This window comes from Arachis stenosperma, chromosome 3 (genome assembly GCF_014773155.1).
Source record: "Arachis stenosperma cultivar V10309 chromosome 3, arast.V10309.gnm1.PFL2, whole genome shotgun sequence".
Classification (NCBI taxonomy): domain Eukaryota; kingdom Viridiplantae; phylum Streptophyta; class Magnoliopsida; order Fabales; family Fabaceae; genus Arachis; species Arachis stenosperma.
Genome location: NC_080379.1, coordinates 47,999,323 through 48,025,081, shown reverse-complemented (window position 1 = coordinate 48,025,081; position 25,759 = coordinate 47,999,323). Strand labels below are relative to the sequence as shown.

The 25,759-nt window shown below is 31.9% G+C and overlaps 1 protein-coding gene across 1 annotated transcript; it reads left to right on the top strand.

Moving 5' to 3' along the window:
• Positions 1-3,145: 3,145 nt before the first annotated feature.
• Positions 3,146-9,697, top strand: LOC130968989 (casein kinase 1-like protein 1). Its single transcript, XM_057894530.1, has 15 exons — positions 3,146-3,730; positions 3,823-3,920; positions 4,065-4,105; positions 5,488-5,557; positions 5,677-5,825; positions 6,092-6,187; positions 6,273-6,343; positions 7,380-7,441; positions 7,546-7,609; positions 7,692-7,776; positions 7,858-7,984; positions 8,120-8,202; positions 8,286-8,352; positions 8,688-8,827; positions 8,992-9,697. Exons 2-15 carry the CDS (start codon positions 3,845-3,847, stop codon positions 9,277-9,279), a joined length of 1,419 nt encoding a protein of 472 aa, XP_057750513.1. The 5' UTR covers positions 3,146-3,730; positions 3,823-3,844; the 3' UTR covers positions 9,280-9,697.
• The last annotated feature ends 16,062 nt before the right edge of the window (positions 9,698-25,759 follow it).

The window sequence follows — 25,759 nt, the reverse complement described above, 5'->3', positions numbered from 1 at the left end:
TATCACGTATCGCGTTAAATCCAGATAATTAGAGAGTTGTGAGGAATTGATTTCAAGCTGTAATTCTAGTGATATAACTTTTCCAAGATTCAACAAGAATTCAAATAAAAAAAGAGTTATCTTCCAATATACTCTAATTCCTAGGATGTAGAACGAAATCAATCATTTGAATTTAAATATGTGCATTGATTAAGAGTAGAATGGCAATAGTATTAATCCATTAAAATAAATAGAGCTCCTAACCTTAATCACGGAAGTTTTGTTGCTCATGGCTTAGAGAAAAATCTAGAGTCGTAAAAAGTGTAAAAGTGTGGAATGAGGCCAATGAAGCGAAAAGAGCCCGAATGGCTGAATCTTTTCTCCTTTTATAGATAATCCTAATTGATACAAAATTAAAATTCTAAAACCTAATGATATATTTTCTTAATTAAAAAATTAATTTTAAAAACTAAAGAACCTTCCGTGGAACTTGATGACACGGGCCTAGTGGCGTTTAGCGCCACCAAACAGAATACTTTTCATACTTTTCAAGGCACCTGGTGCTAAACGCCGAGTAATGGCATTTAGAGCCACCTCTGTCGAGTTGTTGCATACTTTACGAGGCCTTCGACGCAAAATGCCAAGTTGTGCTGTTTAGCGCTAGCTTGATAGCAACAATTTGATCTCTTTTTTTCTGTACGAACTCTGTCAAATTAGTCCAAATTTTACATGTAATCAATAAGATGGTAATACAATTCAAAATAACATTCATGATGGTCTAAAATACCAAAATCTCATAATAATTCATCAAATCTACGTCTAAATTACTCAGAAAAGATAGAAAAGATGTTCACGCATAAGATAACTTATGCAGAATGAGATGAGGGAGGTTACTGTTATATTGGGTGAATAAGTTGATCACTAATGAAATAAGCCCGACACAAGCTCATGAGGGCATGACTTGTTGTAAAACTAGAGCTTCTCCTAGCAAGTTAGAACCACTGTTCTCTATTGCTCCCCAGTGGAAGAAAGTTTTCTCCTCGAGAGAGCCTTAGACGAAAGTAATAGCGTTTGTTAGAGTCACAGTGATGGACCTAGAAAAATTTTGTAGTAAGGGCAAAAATATAATAAAATTTAGGTATAGATATATTTTTTTTGGCTTCCTACAATACCCAACATGTTAAGAATTATTCCATTATGAATTTGAATTTCATTTAAGAGTTTGCAATTGGCTAATGAGTTACTACACATACAAGATGGAATTCGAACTCTCAACACTTACTTAAGCGGACGACGACTAAGTTGATCACTCGACCAACCCAAATTGGTTTAGATATATTTAAAATTTTAAATTATAACTATCTATATATATTGATAAAAACTAAAAATATACACGCAATCACTTATTATAACATTTAAAATAATAAAAAATAATTTCACACCCACAATATAATATTTAGAATAATAAAAACAATAATTATAATGACTTTCTTTTTATTTTTAATATGATAATATTATTTTTCTATATATTTTCTTAAAAAATATTTTATTTTTTATTATCTCATATTTAAGTATTTAATTGTTAGGTCTATTTATTATAATTTTTATAGTATAAATAAATTTTTTAACTAAAGTAATTACTATAATCAAGACTAAAATAATAAATATTAATACAGTATATTAATATATAGATAATATATTTTTTATCTTAAATAATCTTGTAAAAAATAACTAATAATTTAAGTTGTATTTAATTAAAAAATTAAATTTTAATTTAATTATCAACTAATTAACTAATATAATAAAATTAATTATCATTATTTTTTGAGTTTATTTATTTATTTTTTATTGTTATACTAACTCAAATTTAATAATATAATTATTATTATACTTAACAAAAAAATTAACATAAAATAAAAGAAAATTATTTATATTTTCTTTTGGAGTAAACATAATACATATATATATATATATATATATATATATATATATATATATATATATATATATAAGTATTATTTTTTTTTTATTTTGTGGAAACAAATTTCTCCTCTACATTGCATGTAGGTCCGTCCTTGGTTAGAGAGATAAAGATTGAAAGATTGAAATTGAGAGATAAAAATTCAGAGATAGAGATTGAAATAAATTTTAATATTTTGTTTAGTGTAAAATGGAAGATAAAAATTGAAATAAGAATAAAATTCTAATTTAATTTGTACAAAGAATAAATTAAAATTAATTAATTAAAATGAGGATATTTTAAATATAAAATATTATTAAAATTTTAGTCTTTATCTCTAAAAATTTCAATCTCATGTATTCTTATTTTTTAAAAATACTAAAATACTAAAATTTTAAAAACAAAAACAAAAATTTTAATATCACTGAACTAACAAATATGATATTAAATTTTAATTTTTTTTAATTTCTATCCGAAGAGTACCAACAAACACTACCAAGAAAAAATGTGTTGCTTTTAATCGAATGGCATAGCACGCGTTACTTCTATCGATATTACGAAGAGTAAACTAGACTTTATACTTAGCGTATGTATGCCTATTTTAGTTGGCAGTTGACAAAAAGCAATATTTTGTTAGTAAAATATTATTTTCTTATATTATATTATACTTATATTTAATATCTCTTTGATTTAATTTTTATTTTGTAATATTTATTTGATTTAATTTCTGTTTTATTTTTATCATATATTATACTTATGTTTAAAATATTAATATAAATAAATTATAATACATATAATTTAAAATAAATATATATTAGAAGATATATTTGTGTTTTAAAAAAATAACTTTGGAATGAACAAAAATTTTAATTCTGAATAAATTTAATCTGAATTAAATTATTGTAAACTCTCAAAATATTATACTCAAATAATTATAATCATAATATAATACTAATATAGAATTTTTAGTCATTTCAATTAGATTATAATTAAATTGATTAAATTTCTAAATCAATACATCTATAACTAAAAGAGTTTAATAATCATTTGGATTTTCAAAACCTTGGATAGCAATCATAAATTCATAATAATGTCAATATCAATAAAATTAGCAATAACATAACATAATGGATAAAAGTCACGTGATGAGTACCTGACCACACCACTGACACAGCCGCGAAACCTTCCTTCTCTTTCTCCCTCTCTCCCCATTTACCCACATTCACGTAACGCATCGCACATCGGCACATATGCTTCTCCATCCTTCGTTACGCTACAAATTCATTAGTTAATTACTTACTTAATTAATTAATAATATTATTCTACCAACCAAAAAAAAAAATTCAAAATCCTTGCATGAATGTTCATGCTTCCAATCCACTGTATCTTCTTCTTCATCATCGAAAAAGAAAAAGAACCAAAACCAAAAGCAAGCGCCCATAACAATAACATTAATGCAACTCAACACAGAGAAAAACAAAGAGAGAGAATAACCTAATTCCTCTCTTCTATCGTAATTACGAATCCCATTTTTTTTCTCCTATTTGTAATCACCATTTTATCTTATCTTCTTTGACCCCACACTAACATTGCCTAGATCTCACACCTAAGGGAGAAAAGAAAATTCAATTCATTCTTTTGTTTTTGGAAAACACTAATTATCTTAAATATTTGTGTTTTCATATTCTTCCGTTATTTCGAGTTCCTTTTTTTCTTTTTCTTTTTCTTTTTTTTTTTAAATCCGATCTGTGAATACTGGTTCCTGAAATTAGACGCTGGGATTAGCTTTAGGTTAGCTTAGGGTTCCAAAAGAAAACCTCAATTCTTCATTTTATTTATTTGTTTTTGCCTTTTTTAAGAATTCTTTTTTTTTTTTTGTAAAGAGTTTTTGTGTGTTGAACTTTAATGGAACCTCGCGTTGCGAATAAGTTTCGGCTTGGCAGGAAGATCGGTGCCGGTTCTTTCGGCGAGATTTATTTAGGTTCATATCTTTTTCTCTCTTTCATTTCTTTTTATTTTCTTAACTCATATTCGTAATTTCAGTATATATGTTGTTTCTGTTGTTGATGACGATGATACATTGATGATGTTGATGATCGTTTTTGTTATTTATTTATCTTTTCAGGTACTAATGTTCAAACTAACGAGGAAGTTGCAATTAAGCTTGTAAGTTATGCTACTTACCAATTGGTGTGTATATATATATATTGGATGAATTTGAGTAACTTTTTTTTTGTTGTTGTTTGTTTATTGGTCAGCTTTGTATTGTCAATTGACAATTTTTGAGCCATGAAAAATATAAAACTAGTTTTGGGAGAGACATGGTTTCATGTGAAGTCAGTTTCTTGCTGCTATGTATTGGGGGGTTTGTGAAATTTGGGTTTGGGACTAATTTGCTCTTGCTACCCTGCATTCTTAATGTCAATCATGAGGGAGCTTTTGTGCAACTGTAACGTGCCTGCTAGGTCACAGGTTTGAATCCTAGAAATAACCCTTTTGCTTGTGGAGGTATGTCTTCATATATCTACTTGCTGCGAACCCCAGCAGTTGGGAGCCTTATGCATTGGATCCAACCTTTTTTCTTGAAGTCATCGTCTGTGACTGCATCTATGCTGAGATTTTTGGGAAGGTGACAGGATGGACACTTAAAGGCATTTTTCTACTGCAGACCTTTTAATTTAAGCCTTCAATGAACAATTTAGGACCATCAGTATCTTTTTATCCTTCATAAGAGTTTAGCCTTCAACAACGGATGCTTCTAGTTTAAAACATTATTATGGTGGCAGTGAGAATTTTTCTGGTATGCACTATGCAGTAGGTTTATTAGTTATCAAGTGATTCAACTGCTAAAGCACAGCTAAAACGGTGTAGTGTGTTGTCCTGCTTGTTATAATTTAACATATCAGGACTACTTAGAGTCCATATTCAACTCATGTGGAAAAAGAGAGGACTACACATTCTACTAAAAAAAGGATAGGACTATGCTAAAATTTTTAATATAGTAATGAAGATGCTTTTTGTTGGTGCAACATTTGGAGCATGTGCTTATTATAAAAAAGATAACATATAGAGTGTTTGTTTATGAACATTGCATTATATTCAAACTAGGAAATTGACTTTTATTCTAGGGAAATAACTTTATTCTATATCTGCATATTACATGTGAAATAACTTTGGCATTTTAGTTTGGATCCATTAAGATCCCATGATTTGTATGTCTACACTTTCTGTCCCCTTGATAAGATCTAAATTTGGACAATCTTGAATGAGGAAATGATGTTAGGATGAAAGTGAGAGCAAAGGATTTGAACTAGATGGGAAGAATTGTATAGAGTCTTGGTTGGTGACAGAGTGTGATTCTTTTAGTAGTCTCTATTAAGGCATTTCCTCCTTTTCTTCTCTGTTCTGTAATCTGCACTACTCGTCTCTCACTTGAACTACGCTTGGCACTGTTGACATGTTTATGTTGAATATATATGAGTGCTGCCGATATGTTTCTCTTGGTCTTTTATATATGTTACTTGTTGCTCTATGCCCTTCTAAATCAGGAAAATGTCAACACAAGACATCCTCAGTTGCTGTATGAGTCCAAGTTGTACAGGATTCTCCAGGGAGGAAGTAAGGAATGCTGTCTTACATCTTTATTTCATTAGTGCATTTTTCTGAGCCTCTCTCTTTTATTAACTATTTTTACTTGTAATTTGTAAATGGTTCTAAAAAACATTTTGTCTTGGCAGCTGGTATTCCTAATATCAAATGGTTTGGAGTAGAGGGAGAATACAATGTTCTAGTGATGGATCTCCTTGGACCTAGTCTAGAAGATCTATTCAACTTCTGTAGTAGAAAGCTCTCGCTAAAGACAGTTCTCATGCTTGCTGATCAAATGGTAGGGCCCTATTTGGTGACAATGATTCTCCTATGTTTGAGTCAAGAAAACTTCATTGAACTATTTCATCCAAGTGATACAATAAGCAAATTATGCATCTAGGACTTCTAGATCCTATTTTTACATTGGTAACTAATGAGCTGATTGTAATTGCTAACCATTTAAATTCCTATAACATGGATGAGTGGTTGATATTTTGTTAAAATGCTGTATTGATAAATATTCTTATCAAATCCTATTTGTCCTTGTCTTTTGTTTTATGCCAGATCAACCGTGTTGAGTTTATTCATTCTAAATCATTTCTACATCGGGATCTCAAACCAGATAATTTCCTCATGGGATTGGGAAGGCGGGCTAACCAGGTAGCTTAATGTTGATTACATGTGGACTTTTAATGTAGTGCATGCTCAATTCTTAAAATCTTCGATGCACATTCATCTTATGTAGGTTTACTGTATTGATTTTGGATTGGCAAAGAAATACAGAGATAGTACAACTCACCAACACATTCCTTACAGGTAAGGATTCAGTTGGTTTTAGTGAATGTGATAGTAATATAGGTTACTGGTATTGTTAAGCCTTGATGACATGTGGAGTTTATATGATTTAATTTTAACTGCTAATTAATGGCACATGTAAATTGCCGGTTTTCATATATGATTCATCTTCGTATGAGGAAAAGATTAGGGCATGCATATAAATATGGATGTAAAAGCTGATTTGTTCAACTCTCAGCAAGAATTATGTTTTCTGCTATCTTGACTTTCCTATCAAATACAACCGCTGTCAAATTTGTTTGAATCACCAATGCAAACCCTCTTATGCCTTGTTATTATTACGCATTGTGAGTGAAAATTACAGGTCTTCCTTGGTAAGACCCTATAAAGAGAGCTAGAAATAGTCTATGACTACTGTATGGCTGTAAGCACCAACACACAATAAGTGTAAATAGTAATTTCAAATTAAGAATAAAACAAAATCAAGATTGGGTATGGCAGGTCTAAATGGCTCACCTGAAAGGGATCTACTCTGTATTTGTGTTTAACTTGACTATGAATCGTATCTGTTTCTGTTCTGAAAGGTAATGCTAAGCCTTTTTCCCCTTTTTGGCTAGGACCAGTACACATATGGTAAGAGTTGGTAATTAATCTCTGCTACTAAAGGGTACCCCCCCCCCCCCCCCCCACCACAAAAACAAAAAAAACCACACACAACAATAGAATGATTAGTTGGAATTCTGCGACCATAAAAAGTAGGTGCATGGCCTATGCTGGAAATATTATTCTTGCTTCATGAGCTGAATATCAGGTTTCTGAAGTTTGGATTGTATAATGTATGTATCCCTGTTCTTGCTTAAACAGTAAATTTGCATAGAAGCATTTATTTTGCATTTATAACATTGTTTGATTTTTTATTCTTAGAAGTAATTTATTAACCTGGTGGGGAGTGATTAGATTTAACATTGCTTTGTTACCTATACTAGACCAGGCTGGTACTGATGATATTGATGTATTGTGGTTGTGTCGTGTAATCTATTTGATCATTATACTGTAGGGAAAACAAGAATTTGACCGGAACAGCAAGATATGCTAGCATGAATACTCACCTTGGCATTGGTATGTATGGTCATTTTATTCTTCCATGGCATTTGTTTAATATGTGGCAAGGTTTTACCTAACAGACATTGTTGCTTGTTACTTCTTGGGTGATTGATGGATAGAGCAAAGTCGAAGAGATGATTTAGAATCTCTTGGTTTTGTCTTGATGTACTTCCTGAGAGGAAGGTGATTATTGTGCTCTGTCCTACCTTGTTATCTTTCAGTATTGTGTAGAAAGCCTTTCGCTTGATTTTCATTTTCTGTGTAGTCTCCCTTGGCAAGGACTTAGAGCAGGAACCAAGAAACAGAAGTATGAGAAAATCAGTGAAAAAAAAGTCACTACCTCAATAGAGGTGTGTTTACTTTTTACTAGCCTCCTTCAAAGCATGTCCATTATCTCGTGAATTGCTGTGATAGTTTATTGGTTATTCCAGGCCTTGTGTCGAGGTTATCCAACAGAATTTGCATCATACTTCCATTACTGCCGCTCTTTAAGGTTTGATGATAGGCCAGATTATGCTTACCTGAAGAGAATATTCCGTGACCTGTTTATTCGTGAAGGTTTGAAATTTTCATTTTGCAAGCATTACTTTTGTTATGCTTGTTATGTTTATCTTGAGGGTCTAATACAATTCGCCATTTCAATATAAGGACAATATTGTGTATTAATTTTCTTATATCTCGGCATTTTAACAGGATTTCAGTTTGATTATGTGTTTGACTGGACCATCTTGAAGTATCAGCAATCACAACTAGCCACTCCACCAGCGCGTGCTTCTGTAAGTAGTTTTTCTTTGTCATATTTTTCTTTGGGATATTTTTCATCATCAACAGATTAAACTTTGATATGCTGCTTTTTAAGGCTCCTAATGCTGGAACTAGTTCTGGAATGCCTCCGCCTGTGACCAGCACTGCTGATAGGCAGACAGGTAGCCTTTGAAATTCTCTTTAGGGTTTGAATGATCTCTCTGACTCTCACTTTTGTTTATGTTTCTTTTTGACATTCGATTTCAGATAGTATTTCATAAGTATTTGTCTTTTGTAACATATTCAGGTGATCAAATTTTTAGAAGCTAGACCTAGCTTACTGTTTACTGTTTTCAACTTACATAAATTTATTTAATTGTTCTCTAAAAATTGATATACTTTAGCTATCTCCTTATTATTAAGGGTTTTGAAATAGCTTCTCTGTCTTATTTCTCCAAGCTCAACTTATTTGCTTGCTTTCTGTTTTCTATTGGATTTGTGTGTTTGGGTCTCACAGGAGGGGAAGAAGGAAGACCCCCTGGCCTGGTTTCTGTGGATTCAAGGCGAATAATATCAGGGCCCATTTTAAATTCTGTAACTTCTTTAAAGCAGAAAAATGCGGTCATCCCTGATTCTGCTGTTAGTAAGGATGCTATGGTGAGTGTTTCACATTCATGGTTTCATTCGGATTACTTTTCAATAATTAGATCTTTTTCCTTTTGTAACTCACTTATTATGAACGTCATTTGTGACATCAAAATGCAGAACCACCCCTTGTTTTGTTCCTGTAAACTTAATATTTATCATCTGTGATCATGCAGTTATCTAGCACCAATATCTTGGGCCAGTCAAGTGGATCAAGGCGAGTTGCTGCTGGCAGCCGTGAGACTTTTGCTGGTGTCGAATTGGATCCTCGTACGCGAATGGCAGAGGCTAGCCCCGGAGCAGCAAACAGAGTTTCAAGTGTGCGAAAAAGTTCACCTATTAGGTCTTTAGACCCCAAGAAAGTAGTATCATCAGCTAAAGGTGCTTCCCATGTCAAGAATTATGAAAGTACAGTTAAGGGTATGGAGCGTTTGCAGTTAGAAGATGATGAGAGGGCCCCTTAATTTCTCACATTTTTCACAATTGTGTAAATGTAAAATTGAGTTTAACAGGTATAAAGCAACAGTTACTTATGTCGGCAAGGTGAGCTGTGAAGAGGTTGTAGGTCTGAACTCAGAAATATGACTTTTTCACTGTTATTTCATCTTATAACGATAAAGCTGAGATGAAAGAGTTTCAGCTAAAGCAGGGATCGTTCTTGCTATAAAGCTTAGGTCCTGGCACTTATGTTCTAGTGGGAAACCCATAAATTTTGTAACCTTTTCCTGTAAGATTTTTTGATTTACCATATATGCTTACAGCTTACTGTCGTGGGTCACATGGTTCAAACTATTAATTACCAACCAAAACCAGTGTAATTAGCCATTGTACTTAAGTTTTGGATGAGAGTTGATGTTTCTAAATTTTAAGGGTTCATGGAGATTACCGTGCGACGTCTCTACCTGACATTAGTCATTTCATATTTTCATTTGTCTTTTTCCTTACTCATTAGTATCTCTTTGTTGTGATAAGATCAAAATGGTCAAAGTGGCTGTCTATTAATATAGGCGGCTGTTTTGGTTTTCGATACTAAATTACTCATCTTCTCAGGGCAAACCAAAGTTAATGAAATTAAAAATGTAAAACTTCCTTTGCCTATAAACAGAGAAGTAATCTTCTCAAGGCAAACCAAAGTTAATAAAATTAAAAATGTAAAACTTATTTTGTCTATAAATAGAGAAGCAATTGAGAAGCAAGACATAATAAAATATAAAAACATTTTTTCTTTCTCTACGTGTAATATATAAAAAGTTCTTTTTTCTCTTTTCTCTTCATATACTATAACATATAATATTAGTAAATATATTAATCATCCTTGTTAATAATGAGATAGTAATCGTGGTGAATATTATTATTAGAGCTATCTAATTAGATTTCATTATTTTATATTATTACCTTTTCCTTATTTATTTATTTTACAACACGTTATCAGCACGAGACTCTAATCAAATTTTAGAAAGATTCCATGTAATAAATTTTTATTATGTCAAAACTTTCTCATCTTGAATTTAATGCTCTTAATATATCTGGAAACAACTATTTATCATGGATACTAAATGCTAAAATCCATCTTGATTCAATGGATTTTTGAGATAACATTAAGGGTGAAAATAATACATCCCAGAAGGATAAAGTCAAAGCTATGATTTTCCTTCGTCGTCATCTTGACGAAGGATTGAAAAATGAATATCTCACATTAAAAGATCTTGCAGCTATGTGGAAAGACCTTAAGAAAGGTACAATCATCAAAAGACGATGATACTTCTACAAGCCCGATATGTTAGAGAAAACTTTCTCGACCTTCCAAGCCTCAAATGTGCTCCTGTAGCAGCAGTATCGAGAAAAATGATTTAAAAAATATTCTTAGTTAATTTTTTGTCTTCTTGTTGCTGAACGCAACAATGAGTTACTTTTAAGAAATCATGAAGCGCGCCCAGCTGGTGCCGCCCCATTTCCTGAAGTAAATGCGGCAAATCATTACCCCAGAAGAGGTAAATGGCAAGATTTTAGTAGCAAGAAAAATTATGGAAGGAAGAAGAATTATGTTCACAAGAAAGGATCTCACTAGAAGTGGGATAAAGAAAGAAACAATGGGCAAAATAAATCAATTGAGGATAAAGAAAGAAACAAAGGGTCATTGGTCGCATACTTGTCGTACCACAAGGCACCTAGTCGATCTTTATCAAGCATCTTTGAAAAAAGACGACAAAGAAAAGGAAACAAATTTTGTTGTAAATGATGCTGAAAATTACACCACTCATTATGATGTATCTGATTTCTTCGAGGATCCTGAAGGAAATATTGGTCATTTGATCAATGATGGAATAGTTTAATATGTGAGATTGTTAAGTATTTATGTAAATAAATAATGTAAAGAGCTCCTTGTCAAGTTTTATTTTTTATACATCTGAATTTCAAATATAATGTATAAAAATGTTTAATAAAATATTTATAAATTTCAAATTATTGAATGTGTCAAGATAATAACAATAAAATTTTTAGTATATACTATACTTCTTAGAAAAATATTTTCAGTCAAGGAAATAATTTTACTGTGTAAATATTCTACTCATTTTATTATTATTTGTCTTTGAAGAGAATGGAAACGACATATAGTAAAGATGTTTGCCTTGTGGATAATGCAATTTCGCACACCATTCTCAAAAGTAATATATATATATATATATATATATATATATATATATATATATATATATATATATATATATATATATATATATATTACCCATCTTGTGTCAAAAGAAGAATATGTTAATACTAATATTGGCTTAGGCAATGTGATAGAAGGCTCCAGAAGAGCTATAATTTTGTTTCCTGGAGGAACAAAATTCATAATTAGTAATGCACTATTATCTACCAAGTCTATGAGGAACTTATTGAGTTTCAAATATATTCGCCGAAATGGATATCATATTGAAACAATGAATGAGGGAAATCATAAGTACTTATGTATCACAGCTCATGATTTAAATAAAAAAGTTATATTAGAAAAGTTACCCTCACTCTTATCTGGATTATTATACTAAGATTAGTACAATTGAATCACATGTCATTGTAAACCAGAAGTTTACTAGCCCAAATGAATTCATAATTTGACATGACCGATTGGGTCATCTGGAAACAACCATGATGTGGAGAATTATTCAAAACTCCCATGGACATTCACTAAAGAACTAGAAGATTCTTAAATCTAGTGAATTTTATTGTGCTGCATGTTCTCAGGGAAAGTTAATTTTAAAATCATCGGCAGTAAAGGTTAGATTTGAATCTCCTGAATTCTTAAAAAGGAATCAAGGCGATATATGTGGACCTATTCATCCACCATGTGAATCTTTTAGATATTTTATGGTCCTAATAGACGCATTTTTGAGATGGTCACATGTGTACTTATTGTCTTCTCGCAACTTGGCATTTGCGATATTACTTGCTCAAATTATTCGATTAAAAACACAATTTTCAAAAGATCTAATCAAATCAATTCGTCTTGATAATGCTGGTGAATTTATTTTCCAAGCCTTTGATGCTTATTGTATGGTTAATGGAATAAGTGTTGAACATCCAGTAGCTTATGTTCACACACAAAATGGGTTAGCATAATCACTTATTAAACGACTTCAATTAATTGCTAGACCCTTATTTATGAGAACAAATCTCCCAACTTCAGCTTGGGGCATGCTATTTTACATGCCGCAGAACTTATTCGTTTGAGGCCAACGAATTACCATTAATTCTCTCCTGTGCAATTAGCTTTTGGCCAGCAGCCAAATATTTTCCATTTAAGAATATTCGAGTGTGTGATATATGTTCCCATTGTCTCACCTTCTTGCACCAAAATGGGACCCCAAACAAAATTGGGGATATATGTTGGATATGATTCTCCCTCTATAGTGAGGTATCTAGAGATACAAACTAGAGATGTATTTAAAGCCCGGTTTGCGGATTGTCATTTTGATGAATCAAAATTTCCAACATTAGAAGGAGGGAATAATCTTCCTGAAAAGGAACTTTGGATCCTCGATTAGGGCAATGTGAACTAGAAGTTCAAAAGATTATACATTTGCAAAGAATAGCAAATGAATTGCCTGATGCATTTTTTGATACAAAGAGGACAACCAAATCCTTTGTACCAGCTAAAAATGCTCCAATTCGAATTGATGTCCCAGTCGGACAAATTGCCACCAAAGCAAATTCACACCAGAAGCGTGGCAGGCCTGTCGGTTCCAAAGACAAAAATTTTCAAAAAAGAAAAAGAGGTAAATACTATTCCTGTTGAAAAAGACATAGTAAAGACACCTGCAGTTGTCTAAAATTATGATATAATTTTAACGCCAGAAAATGTTAAGGTACCTGAAAATTATGAAAATGATGAGATCTCGATAAATTATGTTTTTACAGGAGAGAAATGGGACCCTAATAAGACAATTTTCAATGAAATATTTGCATATAATGTGGCATTAAATATCATGCATGAAAGTAAGGATCTTGAGCCAAGATCAGTCGAAGAATATCGACAAAGAAATGATTGGCCAAAATGGGAAGAAGCCATGAAGGCTAAGTTAGACTCACTTGCAAAACGTGAAGTCTTTGGACTTGTAGTCCGTACACCAAAAGATGTAAAACCTATTGGATACAGATGGGTATTTGTGAGAAAATAAAATGAGAAAAATAAAGTTTTATGCTACAAAGCTCGACTTGTAGCACAAGGATTTTCACAAAGGCCCAATATAGATTATGAAGAAACATATTCCCCTGTAGTGGATGCAATAACGTTGGGTTATTTGGTCAGTTTATCCGCATATCATAAACTACATATGTATTTAATGGATGTGGTAACAGCCTACTTATATGGCTCATTAGATCGTGATATCTATATAAAAGTCCCTGAAGGACTAAAGATATTTAAACCATCCAATGATTATTCGCAAGGATTATACATAGTTAAATTGCAAAGATCTTTATATGGTCTAAAGCAATATGGACGAATGTGGTATAATCGTATTACTGAGTATCTGGCCAAAAATGGATTCAAGAATGATGATATCTGCCCGTGTGTTTTCATAAAGAAATCTGCATTTGGATTCATTATAATTGCTGTGTACGTTGATGATTTAAATATCATTGGAACTCCTAAAGAGATTCCAACAATTATAAAAACTCTAAAAGAAGAGTTTGAGATGAAAAATCTTGGAAAGACTAAATTTTGTCTCGACCTGCAGATCAAGCATAAAAAAATGGGATCTTTATTCATCAAACAACATACACAGAAAAGATCTTAAAAAGATTTTATATGGATAAGTCACATCCATTAAGTACCCCAATGATCGTAAGATCTTTGGATGTGAAAAATGATCAATTCCGTCCTAAGAAAGAAAATGAAGATATCCTTGGTTCTGAAGTACCATATCTTAGTGCCATTGGAGCGTTAATGTATCTTGCTAATAATACAAGACTCGATATATCATTTGCTGTGAAATTACTAGCAAGATATAGTTCCTCTCCAACCAAAAGATATTAGAATGGAATCAAACAAATTTTTTGATATCCTCATGGAACGGTTGATATGAGATTGTTTTATCCCTATGGATCCATGTCACAACTAGTTGGCTATGCAGATGAAGGATACTTGTCTGATCCACACAAAGGGAGATCTCAAATAGGATACCTGTTTACATATGGTGGTACAACTAAATGATGGAGGTCCACAAAACAGATAAAAGCAGTAACCTCCTCTACTCATGCTAAAATACTAGTGATTCATGAAGCAAGTCACGAGTGTTTTTGCCTCAGAAGTTTGATCCAATATATTTTGTCATCATGTGGACTAATTGATCATAAGATAGCTCCAACTATCCTGTTTGAAGATAATACAGCATGCATTGCTCAACTTAAGGGTGGATACATCAAAGGTGACAGAACAAAGCATATTTCTCTCAAATTCTTTTTCACTCATGATCTTCAAAATCAAGGGATAATTGATATCCAACAGATCCACTCAAGTGATAATCTGGCAGATTTATTCACAAATTCACTTCCAAAATCCTCCTTTGAAAGATTGATACATGAGATTGGGATGCGCCGATTTCGAGACATTAAATGATGTCGACAAGAGGGGGAGACTGTACTTTTTTTTCCTTGGTCAGATTTTTTTCCATTGGATTTTTCTTGACAAAGTTTTTAATGAGGCAGTCCCATCAAAGGATATTGGACTCTTTTTCCTTCACTAAAGTTTTTTCCCATTGGGTTTCTTTAGTAAAGTTTTAACGAGGCATAATCCTAATGGGTATCCAAGGGGGAGTGCTGTGATAAGATCAAAATGCCTGATTTGGTTCTCGATACTAAATTACTCATCTTCTCAAGGCAAACCAAAGTTAATAAAATTGAAAATGTAAAACTTCCTTTGTCTATAAATAGAGAAGTAACTGAGGAACAAAACACACAATAAAATACAAAAACATTTTCTCTCTCTCTCTACGTGCAATATATAAAGTTCTTCTTTCTCTTTTCTCTTCATATACTACAACATATAATATTAGTAAATATATTAATCATCATTATTATATTGAGAAAGTAATCGTGGTGAATATTATTATTAGAGCTATCTAATTATATTTCGTTATTTTATATTATTACCTCTTCCTTATTTATTTATTTTACAACACATTTTTTTAATACTCTATTATATATTACTAGTTTTACAACTAAAATGTGTCACATTACTTTTTTCATTGAAATTAAAAACAAATTTTTGCCTTTAAAATTAGGGTTTTCTTCTCTCTCTCTCTCTTTTTCTATCTTTTTTATTTTTTACTCACTCTATTTTTCTTATATATCATTATCAATTATTAATTATAAATTTGACAATTAAAATATATTAACATGATATTTTTAAATAACAATTAAATTAAAATTAAAATTAAAATTAAAATTTTAAAATTGAAATATAGCTATATTATATTACTAATTTAATAACCAAAATATGTTACATGACAGTCTCTTATTAAAATTGAGATGAAATATTTTTCAAAATTAATAAACTTTCTTCCTTCATCTTTTTATCTACTCTCTTCCCTTCTCTATTTTTCTTTAACTTTCCTCTCTATATATAACTTATAAGTTATACTATTAATTTGACAAACTAAAATGTTATCAGATATTCCTTTATTACAATTAAAATAATTTTTTTCTCTCTCCTTTGTCTTTTCTCTTTCATTCTTTATCTCTCTTTATCTTTCTATTCTATAGAAAATAAAATTAGTAAAATAATATATTTAAAAAAATTCATAAAATTATAAGGAATACATTAAATTTATAATTAAATATAACTAAAAAATAATTCTATAATATTATTCACAAAAAATATATTATTATTATTATATATATATTTTTTTAGCTTTTTTATTTAGTTTCAAATTTTCACCGCTTATCTTTCTAATTTATATTTTTACCTCTTTTTGTAACACCCTACCACATAGAGCTTTATGCTTAAGTCGTAAAACAAAGGTAGTTTGGTGCTATGACACAAATTTGAGATATAAATACTTATGTATAGAAGAATATATTAAACTAGAAGCCTGTAAGAGGATTTAAACCTCGGATATAAGACATTTCGCAAGTTGTTTACACTCGATAGATGCATAAGCGCATCAGAAAAAAGGTAGATAATTAAAAAACATAAAGGAAGAATATGAGTAAATATGCTAGTCTCACCCTGTGAAGATTAAGACGTTAGAGTTACAACAGTAAAACAATTTGATATACATAACCTATCTCTCCAGAAATACATTAGCAGCCTCTAAAGGCAAGTCTTTAAAAAACAAGTACATCATATAAGTTTTTCCAAAAGAATGAGAGAGTCTAGAATCAAAATAGAATAAAAGGTCTTCTTCGCTGTCTTTCAGATAAACCTTCTGCTCACTGAGGAGAGCCAGGACCTGCATCTGAAAAGTAATACTTTTCACAACGGGTGAGAACATCATCCTTTACAAGGTTCTCAGTAGGATAATAATTCCAAATAGAGACTATGTAAAACTATATGAACCCGTTAGGCAATCCTAATCTCTAATCCCACAAGGTTTAAGTCTAGAGTTCATACTAACCAGAACATGGCAACTTATCTAAGGGATTTTAATCTATCTCTTTATCTCAATTTCACACAAACCTATAATCACCACATCTCATCTGGAACAACCCTCAGCGTCACCATCGTCAGCATAAGTGATCTCTCAATTATGCAAACATATACAAAATAATACAAAGAATACACAAATAGAGAGAACAAATAAAGCAATTAGATCAAATAGCAGGTGGATACAATCATTAAGGCAAACCAAATACAAGATGCACATCCAAATAATACATACAAATGCAAATGATGCATGTCTTCCCTATGGTCAATGAGCTCATCTGTCGGTTATATAGGCAAAACCAGACATGTTTAGTAGCGAACCCTGGACAGTCCCTTAGCTTGGTGTGCGCAACCCCAAAGGGAATTCACTTTTCTTGGAGGAATTATCCAGAAAGGTCTAAGTGTCCGGTCACATCTTGTGATGGAGGGTCAACAAATACCAACCCGGAGCAAGCGAGACAAAACCACAATCCTTACGTCTACCCAAGAAGCTCAATCTCAATTCGTAGCAAGTGAGGCAAACCACTACATATATTCAGGGAGCTCAAATCTTCTCAACCCGGAGCATGTGGCGTGAACCACACCCTTGCATCTACCCAAGGAGCTCAAATCATCTCAATCAAACTCATCATTATCATCTAATCATACCAACTCATCCTCTTCAATCACTTTCAATTCATTCCAATCTCAACCCATAACAAGTGGGGCGAACCACTACATCCATTCGAGGAGCTCAAACACATATCAATTGATTTTTAATCACAATTCATCATAATTATTATCGCTCTCAATCATATCTCGATATCTCAAGTATTCATAGATATACATATATACATAATCTTCGTCATCATCATCTCATTTCAATCATATCAACTCATCATTGGTATAAATCCTCCATTCCACAATCTCCAATATCAATTTAACTCATTTAATGTGCTCGCACTCATTTCAAAGCCTAAGAACTAGCAATCAAACCTTAATTGAGGTTTAAGAGGGTTAAAAGTGGATTGGATAGGCTAAAATAGTTAAAAATACATTTTTCTGAAAACAGAGTGGTCGTGCGTACGCATGCTTCATGCGTACACATGCATTCACTTTTACGCGTACGCATGGTACTCGCACAGTACTCGCATGAAATCTTTAAATTTTTGAAATTCCCATCATGCGTATACATGGGTACGCATGACCTCAAAATTTTGCAACTTCGGCAAAATTCAATTTTGAAACCAGATTTTCAAATGTTCATAACTTTTTCGTTAAAAATCATTTTTCGTCCGTTCTTCGAATGTCACAAAATAGACAAACCAAATTTTATTTGAAACAAGTTTCACAAAATATAGAGGTCTGAGGGTCAAGCCATGACCCGTCGAATTTCATCAAAAATCCATTTTCACCTAAACATTTCTGCATAATAATTTTCACCAATTCCAATTTCAATTCAGCTCAAAAACTATTTCACTATCACTTCTAAGCTCCCTCAACATACGTTTATCAATTCTCTAGCAGTGGCAAAGCAGGCCGGCCCACCCCAACCTGCCCCACCCCGTTTAGGCCCGCATCATAAACGAGGCGGGCCAACCCATTCCGCCAACAAAAGTGGGTTCAAAATAGTAGCCCGTCTCACTTTATGACGGATTAGCGGCTGGCGGACTAGCCCGCTTGACTTTTTTTTTTGAAAAATAAAATTTATTAAAATAAACCAAAAAATAATAATTAAAAAATTAAATACAAATAAGAAATAGTCAAATTATAATATATTTTTTTCACTATCTTTTTTTAATTTTTAACTTCAATAAAATTGTTCAAAATAATATTTGTTAGTAGAACCATCTTTATTTTAAAAAATAAATCACATAATTTGAGCATATATACAAAATTGTAAAATAAAATAAATAAAGTTAATAACTAAAAGAAGAATAAAAATAAAAAATAAAAAAGTGTGTAAAAATTATATAATTATTAATTTTGTAGTAGTAATCACTCTTTTATTTAATAAAAAAATCTTTGACCCGGCCAGCTGGCCCCGCCAAAATTCACAAATTTTGTGGTGCGAGTTTGGCAGTTTTTTTTAATTTGGTGGGTTCCAAATCCTAGCCCAACCTGCCATTTTTAGCGAGTTCGGCGGGTCGGTCCGACGGGTTCGACCCGTTTTGTCACCCCTACAATTCTCTACCCTTTCTAATCATTCAACACCCATTTAATCAATTTCTCAAGACAACCTCAACATACACACTCATACAAACAAATTTCACAACCAATCATCATCAAATATCTCATTCTCATACAACATTTCATACCACTTATCTCAATTTGCCACAGAGAATTCATCACCCTATCACGGCCTCCGACCCAATTCCACATCCATCACCATTATAAAAATTCAAACCACATTTTATTTCAACACAATTTTAATCATACCAACATATATTACAATGTCCAATTGCAACAACAATATATAACACTTCTCAATTCATCCCAAAATTCATTATTACCATTCTCAATTTCATACCAAAACACATCAATCAACACAACACTCATACTAATCATTATTCAAACATATCAACAACGAAATTCCATTCAATCTATCCTAGGGGCAAGTAATCTAGGTCTTCACATAACCTTACATAATACCTCCTCGAAACTACAACTCATACCTTAATATCGCAATTACAAGCTTCCAAGCTTTTCTTTTCAAAGTTTCACCAAGCCTCAATTTGCTCACACTAGTGTCCAAGTTTAAGTTCCACAATTTCACCAAGCTAAGATCCCAAATACTCAATCTAACACTAATTCATACAATTTGGTACAATATCAAAAACTAGGGTTTACATAAATTGATTAATCAAGAGAAAAAAATAAATCTTTATCTTTTTCACTAAAATTGGTTATGAAAACCACCAAGAACACAAGTTAGAGAACTCCTATAACATCAAAATTACCAAAAATCCTCAATATCCAAACTCAAACATTAAATTATCTTTGAATAGAAAACTGGAGCTGTGATTTTGAGCTCCTCACCAAACTATTTAGATAGAATTGAAAAGGGTTTCGAGACAAACACATGGCCACAAACGACTCGTCAATCAGAACTCCAGATAAAAGTTATGAGTGATTGAAGTTAGAGGGGAATAGTGAGTTAGGGTTTTTGCTCTCTTCTCTCTTCTCTCTTCTCTCTTCTCTCTTCCTATCCATGGAACATGCTAAGAAGGGGGTGGGGAGGGTTTGAGTGCTGAAACTTGGCTAAGTTAGGGAGTTATACATGTGGTCTTGGGCCCGGTTCACTTGTTTAGTCCATTAGCCTAATTTTAGACCAAAATCTTTAAGATTCGCGTTTTAATTCGTATCCTAATTATTTTTACTCTCCAAATTATAAATTTTAGTTTCTTAACCTTCCTCACTCATAATTAATTATCTCACTCGCAGTACGAGTCTGTTTTAAGCTGGTATAGTTATTTTAACGCTGGTACGCATTTTTTTTCCAAAATCATTATATCTTCGTGCTCAATTTAACTTTCTTAATTCAAATTTTACCTTTAAATCTTTAAATTATAGATTCTAATATTTTTACATATTTCGGGCGTTTTAATCCCAATTAACGTAATTTTAATTAATTAATTTACTTAATCTAATTTTTTCGGATTTTACATTCTTCCTTCAAATATTTATTACATATAATTTGAAGAAAAAACTAATGTTGTGATTAGTAATTAGAATCAAGATTCAATTATTTCAAAAAATAATTGATTTTGAGCTAATTTCATAGCTATTAATATCATTTTTTATACTAATATCTAATTATTATTATTATTATTATTAGAGAGAGAGAGAGATAGATAGATATTATTTTCAAATAACAAACATGAAAATTAATTTTTTTTAACTTGTATAACAGACCTAACACCTAATCAAATATAAAAATATACACATTAAATTCTTTCAAGTTTTAGATAAGAGAAAGTATGAGGAGACAATGAATTTAGTGTATAATGTATGCAATAGAGATAAAATTGAAATTATAATAATTTAATAATTAATTTAATTAGTTCCTAATAATTTTAAATTTTAAATTTTAAAAATATAAGAATTTGGTTATAGGAAAGTTACATATTCTCCCATTTTACGTGTATGAAGAACGTGCTACAGTTTCTTCCTCTCCGGCAGTCTCTTCCATTCTCTCTAAACTAGCGCCACAAAGATCACCACCGTCCGCCGCCCAAGAGAAAAACTAAATCCGAAAGAGCTGTGATCTTCATCTACTAACACTCTTGAATCTGGTTTAAGTAAATGATGGCGATGCAAGTGTATTCGGTGTGGGCATTTTCACCGCTTGACGTGGTGGCAAGGTTAGGGAACCTCATGGTGGGACTTCGATCAAAGTCCAGTGGTCCGCATTTCGAGCCGCACATCATGGTGGTCGGCGCCATCAGATTGACCGCCGATGAGGCTCAGAACAAGCTCCGATCGGCATGTGAAGGATTAGAGGCCTACAATGGCACCGTTAACCGTTGTACTTTGCTTCGAGTGGGTTGAAGAGTGACGAATTTAGATACTGGATGTTCAATTTACTAGGTATGTAGATGGTTATTTTAATTCTTAATTGGATGGTTATTTTGTTTGATTCAATTTAAGTATATACAATTAACAAATAGTAGATGGTCATTTCACTAGGTAGTCGGATGATTATTTTAATAACTATGTGGATGGTTGTTTGATGGCCGGTAAGGGAGCTTCTAACGCCGGAGAGGTGAGATAATTGATGAGGATGGGATTACAAACGGTTGTGGGGGTGGAAGAGGGTGTTTGGGTAAATTTCATTGGTAAATTAGGATTGGGATAGTTAATTTTTTGAAATAACTGTTTGAGTTTTTTTTCCTTATATTGGATCAAATTAAAAACCCATTGTATACATTGTCAAGATTTCTCATTGTCTCCCTAGCAGACTGAATGTTAAAATTAATTATTAGTAAAAAAATAACCTCTTTCACATGAAAATAATAACTAAAAGACTTATTATTGATTTTTTTTATTTATAGAGACATTGATTTTCTTAGCCAATGGAGACTTTTGTCTCCTATGATCTTTTTGTAAAAGTAATTTGATATTTTTTTTGCCATAATCTATAATGTCAGGACAAAGACGACGTAGTTTTAAAAAATCTATATTCCTGTAATGTTATAAACTACTAGTTTCATTTCAATCTATAAAAGTATCGGAAATTGAATTGATCTTGTACTCATGTCCGGAACTGTAAGATATGCTTTGAAACATTACATATTTCATCTCAAAATGTATTCATTCACCTCACAACGTCTCTGTAACTCGGATATAATATAACGATTTGAATTTCATTGTCATGTAAATATTGTAAACTCTGAACTAAGTACTAAAATAAGTGTGATTTCTTGAACCTATGACCCAAAAAGCTGGTTAAGCAACTCCTGCCATGTAAAGGATGTCCTTCAGAGTTCAGACACTCCAAGCTCTACCATTAAATCTTTCATTTTGGTCAGATGGGGAAGTTAAGTATGATTGAACTTTTTACTGCTGATGTTGAATTGTGGTAGGTGTCCTCTAAAACGAGAAAGGTATTTATTATAAGAATTTACATAACTAATATCCTATTTGTTAAGGTTACCATTTGTCACTATCCTTAATTTCTAGTATGATATATAGAAAACTATTGTGATAAAATAGCCTGAGGTGATGCCCATTTTCCACAAGGCTCAAGTTTTCAAGAAGAATCTTATTTAATGTAGTTTTAAAAACTACTATCATATAAGCATATAAATAGAGGCTTTTGGCTCTGAGAAAAACACAACAAGCAATAAAACAATTCTCTCTCCTTCCTTACGTTACAAATATTCCTCTCTCTCTCTCTCTCTCTCTCTCTCTCTCTCTCTCTCTCTCTCATCTCTGTGTGATTTTAAACTACAATCATTATAATATTTATACATATATAGATTACTTATATTATAGTGAGATAAGAACATATTTATATTTCTCTATTTTATATTTATCTTCCTTATTTATTTTACAACACGTTATCAGTACGATGCTCTAATCAAATTTTTACGAAGACTCAGGTAACAAATTTTCATTATGTCGAAACTCTCTCATCTTGAATTCAATGCTCTTGATATATCTGGAAACAATTATTTATCATGGATATTAGATGCTGAAATCCATCTTGATTCAATGGATCTTGGAGATACCATTAAGACTGAAAATAATGCATCCCAGAAGGATAAAGCCAAAGTTGTAATTTTTCTTCGTCGTCATCTTGATGAAGGATTGAAAAATGAATATCTCACATTAAAAGATCCTGCAGATCTTTGGAAAGACCTCGAAAAAAGTTACAATCATAAAAAAAATGGTGATACTTCCTCAAGCCCGATATGAATGGACGCACTTGCGTCTACAGGATTTTAAATCCATAAATGAATATAATTCGACAATGTTTCGAATCACCTCACGAATGAAATTATGTGGGAAAAAGATATCTGATAATGATATGTTAGATAAAAATTTCTCGACCTTCCATGCCCCGAATGTGCTTATGCAGCAGTAGTATCGAGAAAAAGGATTTAAAAAATATTCTGAGTTAATTTCTTTCCTTCTTGTTGCTGAATGCAACAATGAATTACTTTTAAAGAATCATGAAGTGCGCCCAGCTAGCGCCGTCCCATTTCCTGAAGTAAATACCGCAAATCATTACCCCAGAAGAGGTAAATAGCAAGGTTTTAATAATAAGAAAAATTATGGAAGAAAAAGGAATTATGTTCAAAAGAGAGGATCTCACTAGAAGTGGGATAAAGAAAGAAATATTGGGCAAAATAAATCAACATAGGATATGTGTTTCCGTTGTGGTGGAAAGGCCCATTGGTCGCATACCTGTCGTTCACCAAGGCACCTAGTCGATCTTTATTAAGCATCTTTGAAAAAAGATGACAAAGGAAAGGAGACGAATTTCGTTTCAAATGATGTTGTTAAAAATTCCACCACTCATTATGATGTATCTGATTTCTTTGAGGACTCTGAAGGAAATATTGGTCTTTTGATTAATGATGGAATAGTTTAATATGTGATATTGTTAAGCATCCATGTTAATAAATAATGTAAGAAACTTATTGTAAAGTTTTATTTCCTATGTATTTAAAGTTCCAAATGTGATGTATATAAATAATGCAATATTAATGTTTATGCTTTGAAATCATTAAATGTGTCAAGTTTTAAAATAAAATTCTAGTATATGACATTATGTACAGTGTTTCTTAGAAAAATAATTCCGATTAAGTATTCAATTTAACTGTGCATACTACTCATTTTATTATTATTATTTGTCTTTGAAGAAAATGGCAAGAATATATAATGAAGATGTATGCCTTGCGGATAGTGCAAATTCACACACCATTCTAAAAAGTGATATATATTTTACCCATCTTGTGCCAAAAGAAGAATATATTAATACTATTATTGGCTCAAGCAATGTGATTGAAGGCTCCGCAAGAGCTATAATTTTGTTTTTCGGAGGAACAAAATTCATAATAAATATACACTATTACCTATCAAGTCTCTAAAAAACTTGTTGAGTTTTAAAGATATTCGCCGAAATGGATATCATATTGAAACTATGAATGAGAAAAATCATGAGTACTTATGTATCACAACTCATGATTCAAATAAGAAAGTTATATTAGAAAAATTACCCTCACTTTTATCTGGGTTATATTATTCCAAGATTAGTGCAATTGAATCACATGCTATTGTAAACCAGAAGTTTATTAGCGCAAATGAGTTCATAACTTGGCACGACTGATTGGGTCATCCGGGAACAACCATGATGCAGAGAATTATTGAAAACTCTCATGGACATTCACTAAAAAACCAGAAGATTCTTAAATCTAGTAAATTTTGTTGTGCTGCATGTTCTCAAGGAAAGTTAATTTTAAAGCCATCACCAATAAAGATTGGATTTGAGTCCCCTGAATTTCTAGAAAGGATTCAAGGTGATATATGTAGACCTATTCATCTACCATGTGGATCTTTTAGATATTTTATGATCCTAATAGACGCATCTTTGAGATGGTCACATGTGTGCTTATTGTCTTCTCGCAACCTGGTGTTTGCGAGATTACTGGCTCAAATTATTCGATTAAAAGCACAATTTCCAGAAAATCCAATCAAAGCAATTCATCTTGATAATGCTGGTGAATTTACTTCCTAAGCTTTTGATGCTTATCATATGGCTAATGGAATAAGTGTTGAACATCCAGTAGCTTATGTTCACACACAAAATGGGTTAGCAGAATCACTTATTAAATGCCTCCAATTAATTGCTAAACCCTTACTTATAGAACAACTATCCCAACCTTGGTTTGGGGGTATGCTATTTTACATTCTGTAGCACTTATTCGTTTGAGGCCAACGAGTTACCATCAATTCTCTCCTATGCAATTAGCTTTTGGCCAGTAGCCAAATGTTTCCCATTTAAGAATATTTAGATGTGCAATATATGTTCCCATTGCACCATCTAATCGCACCAAATGGGACCCCAAAGAAAATTGGGAATATATGTTGGATATGATTCTCCCACTATAGTGAGGTATCTTGAGATACAAACCGGAGATGTATTTAAATCCTGGTTTGCATATTGTCATTTTGATGAATCAAAATTTTCAACATTAGGGAGAGAGAATAAGCTTCCTGAAAAAGAACTTAATTGAAATGCATCATCCTTTATGCATTTAAATCCTTGATCAGGGCAATATGAACTAGAAATTCAAAAGATTATACATTTA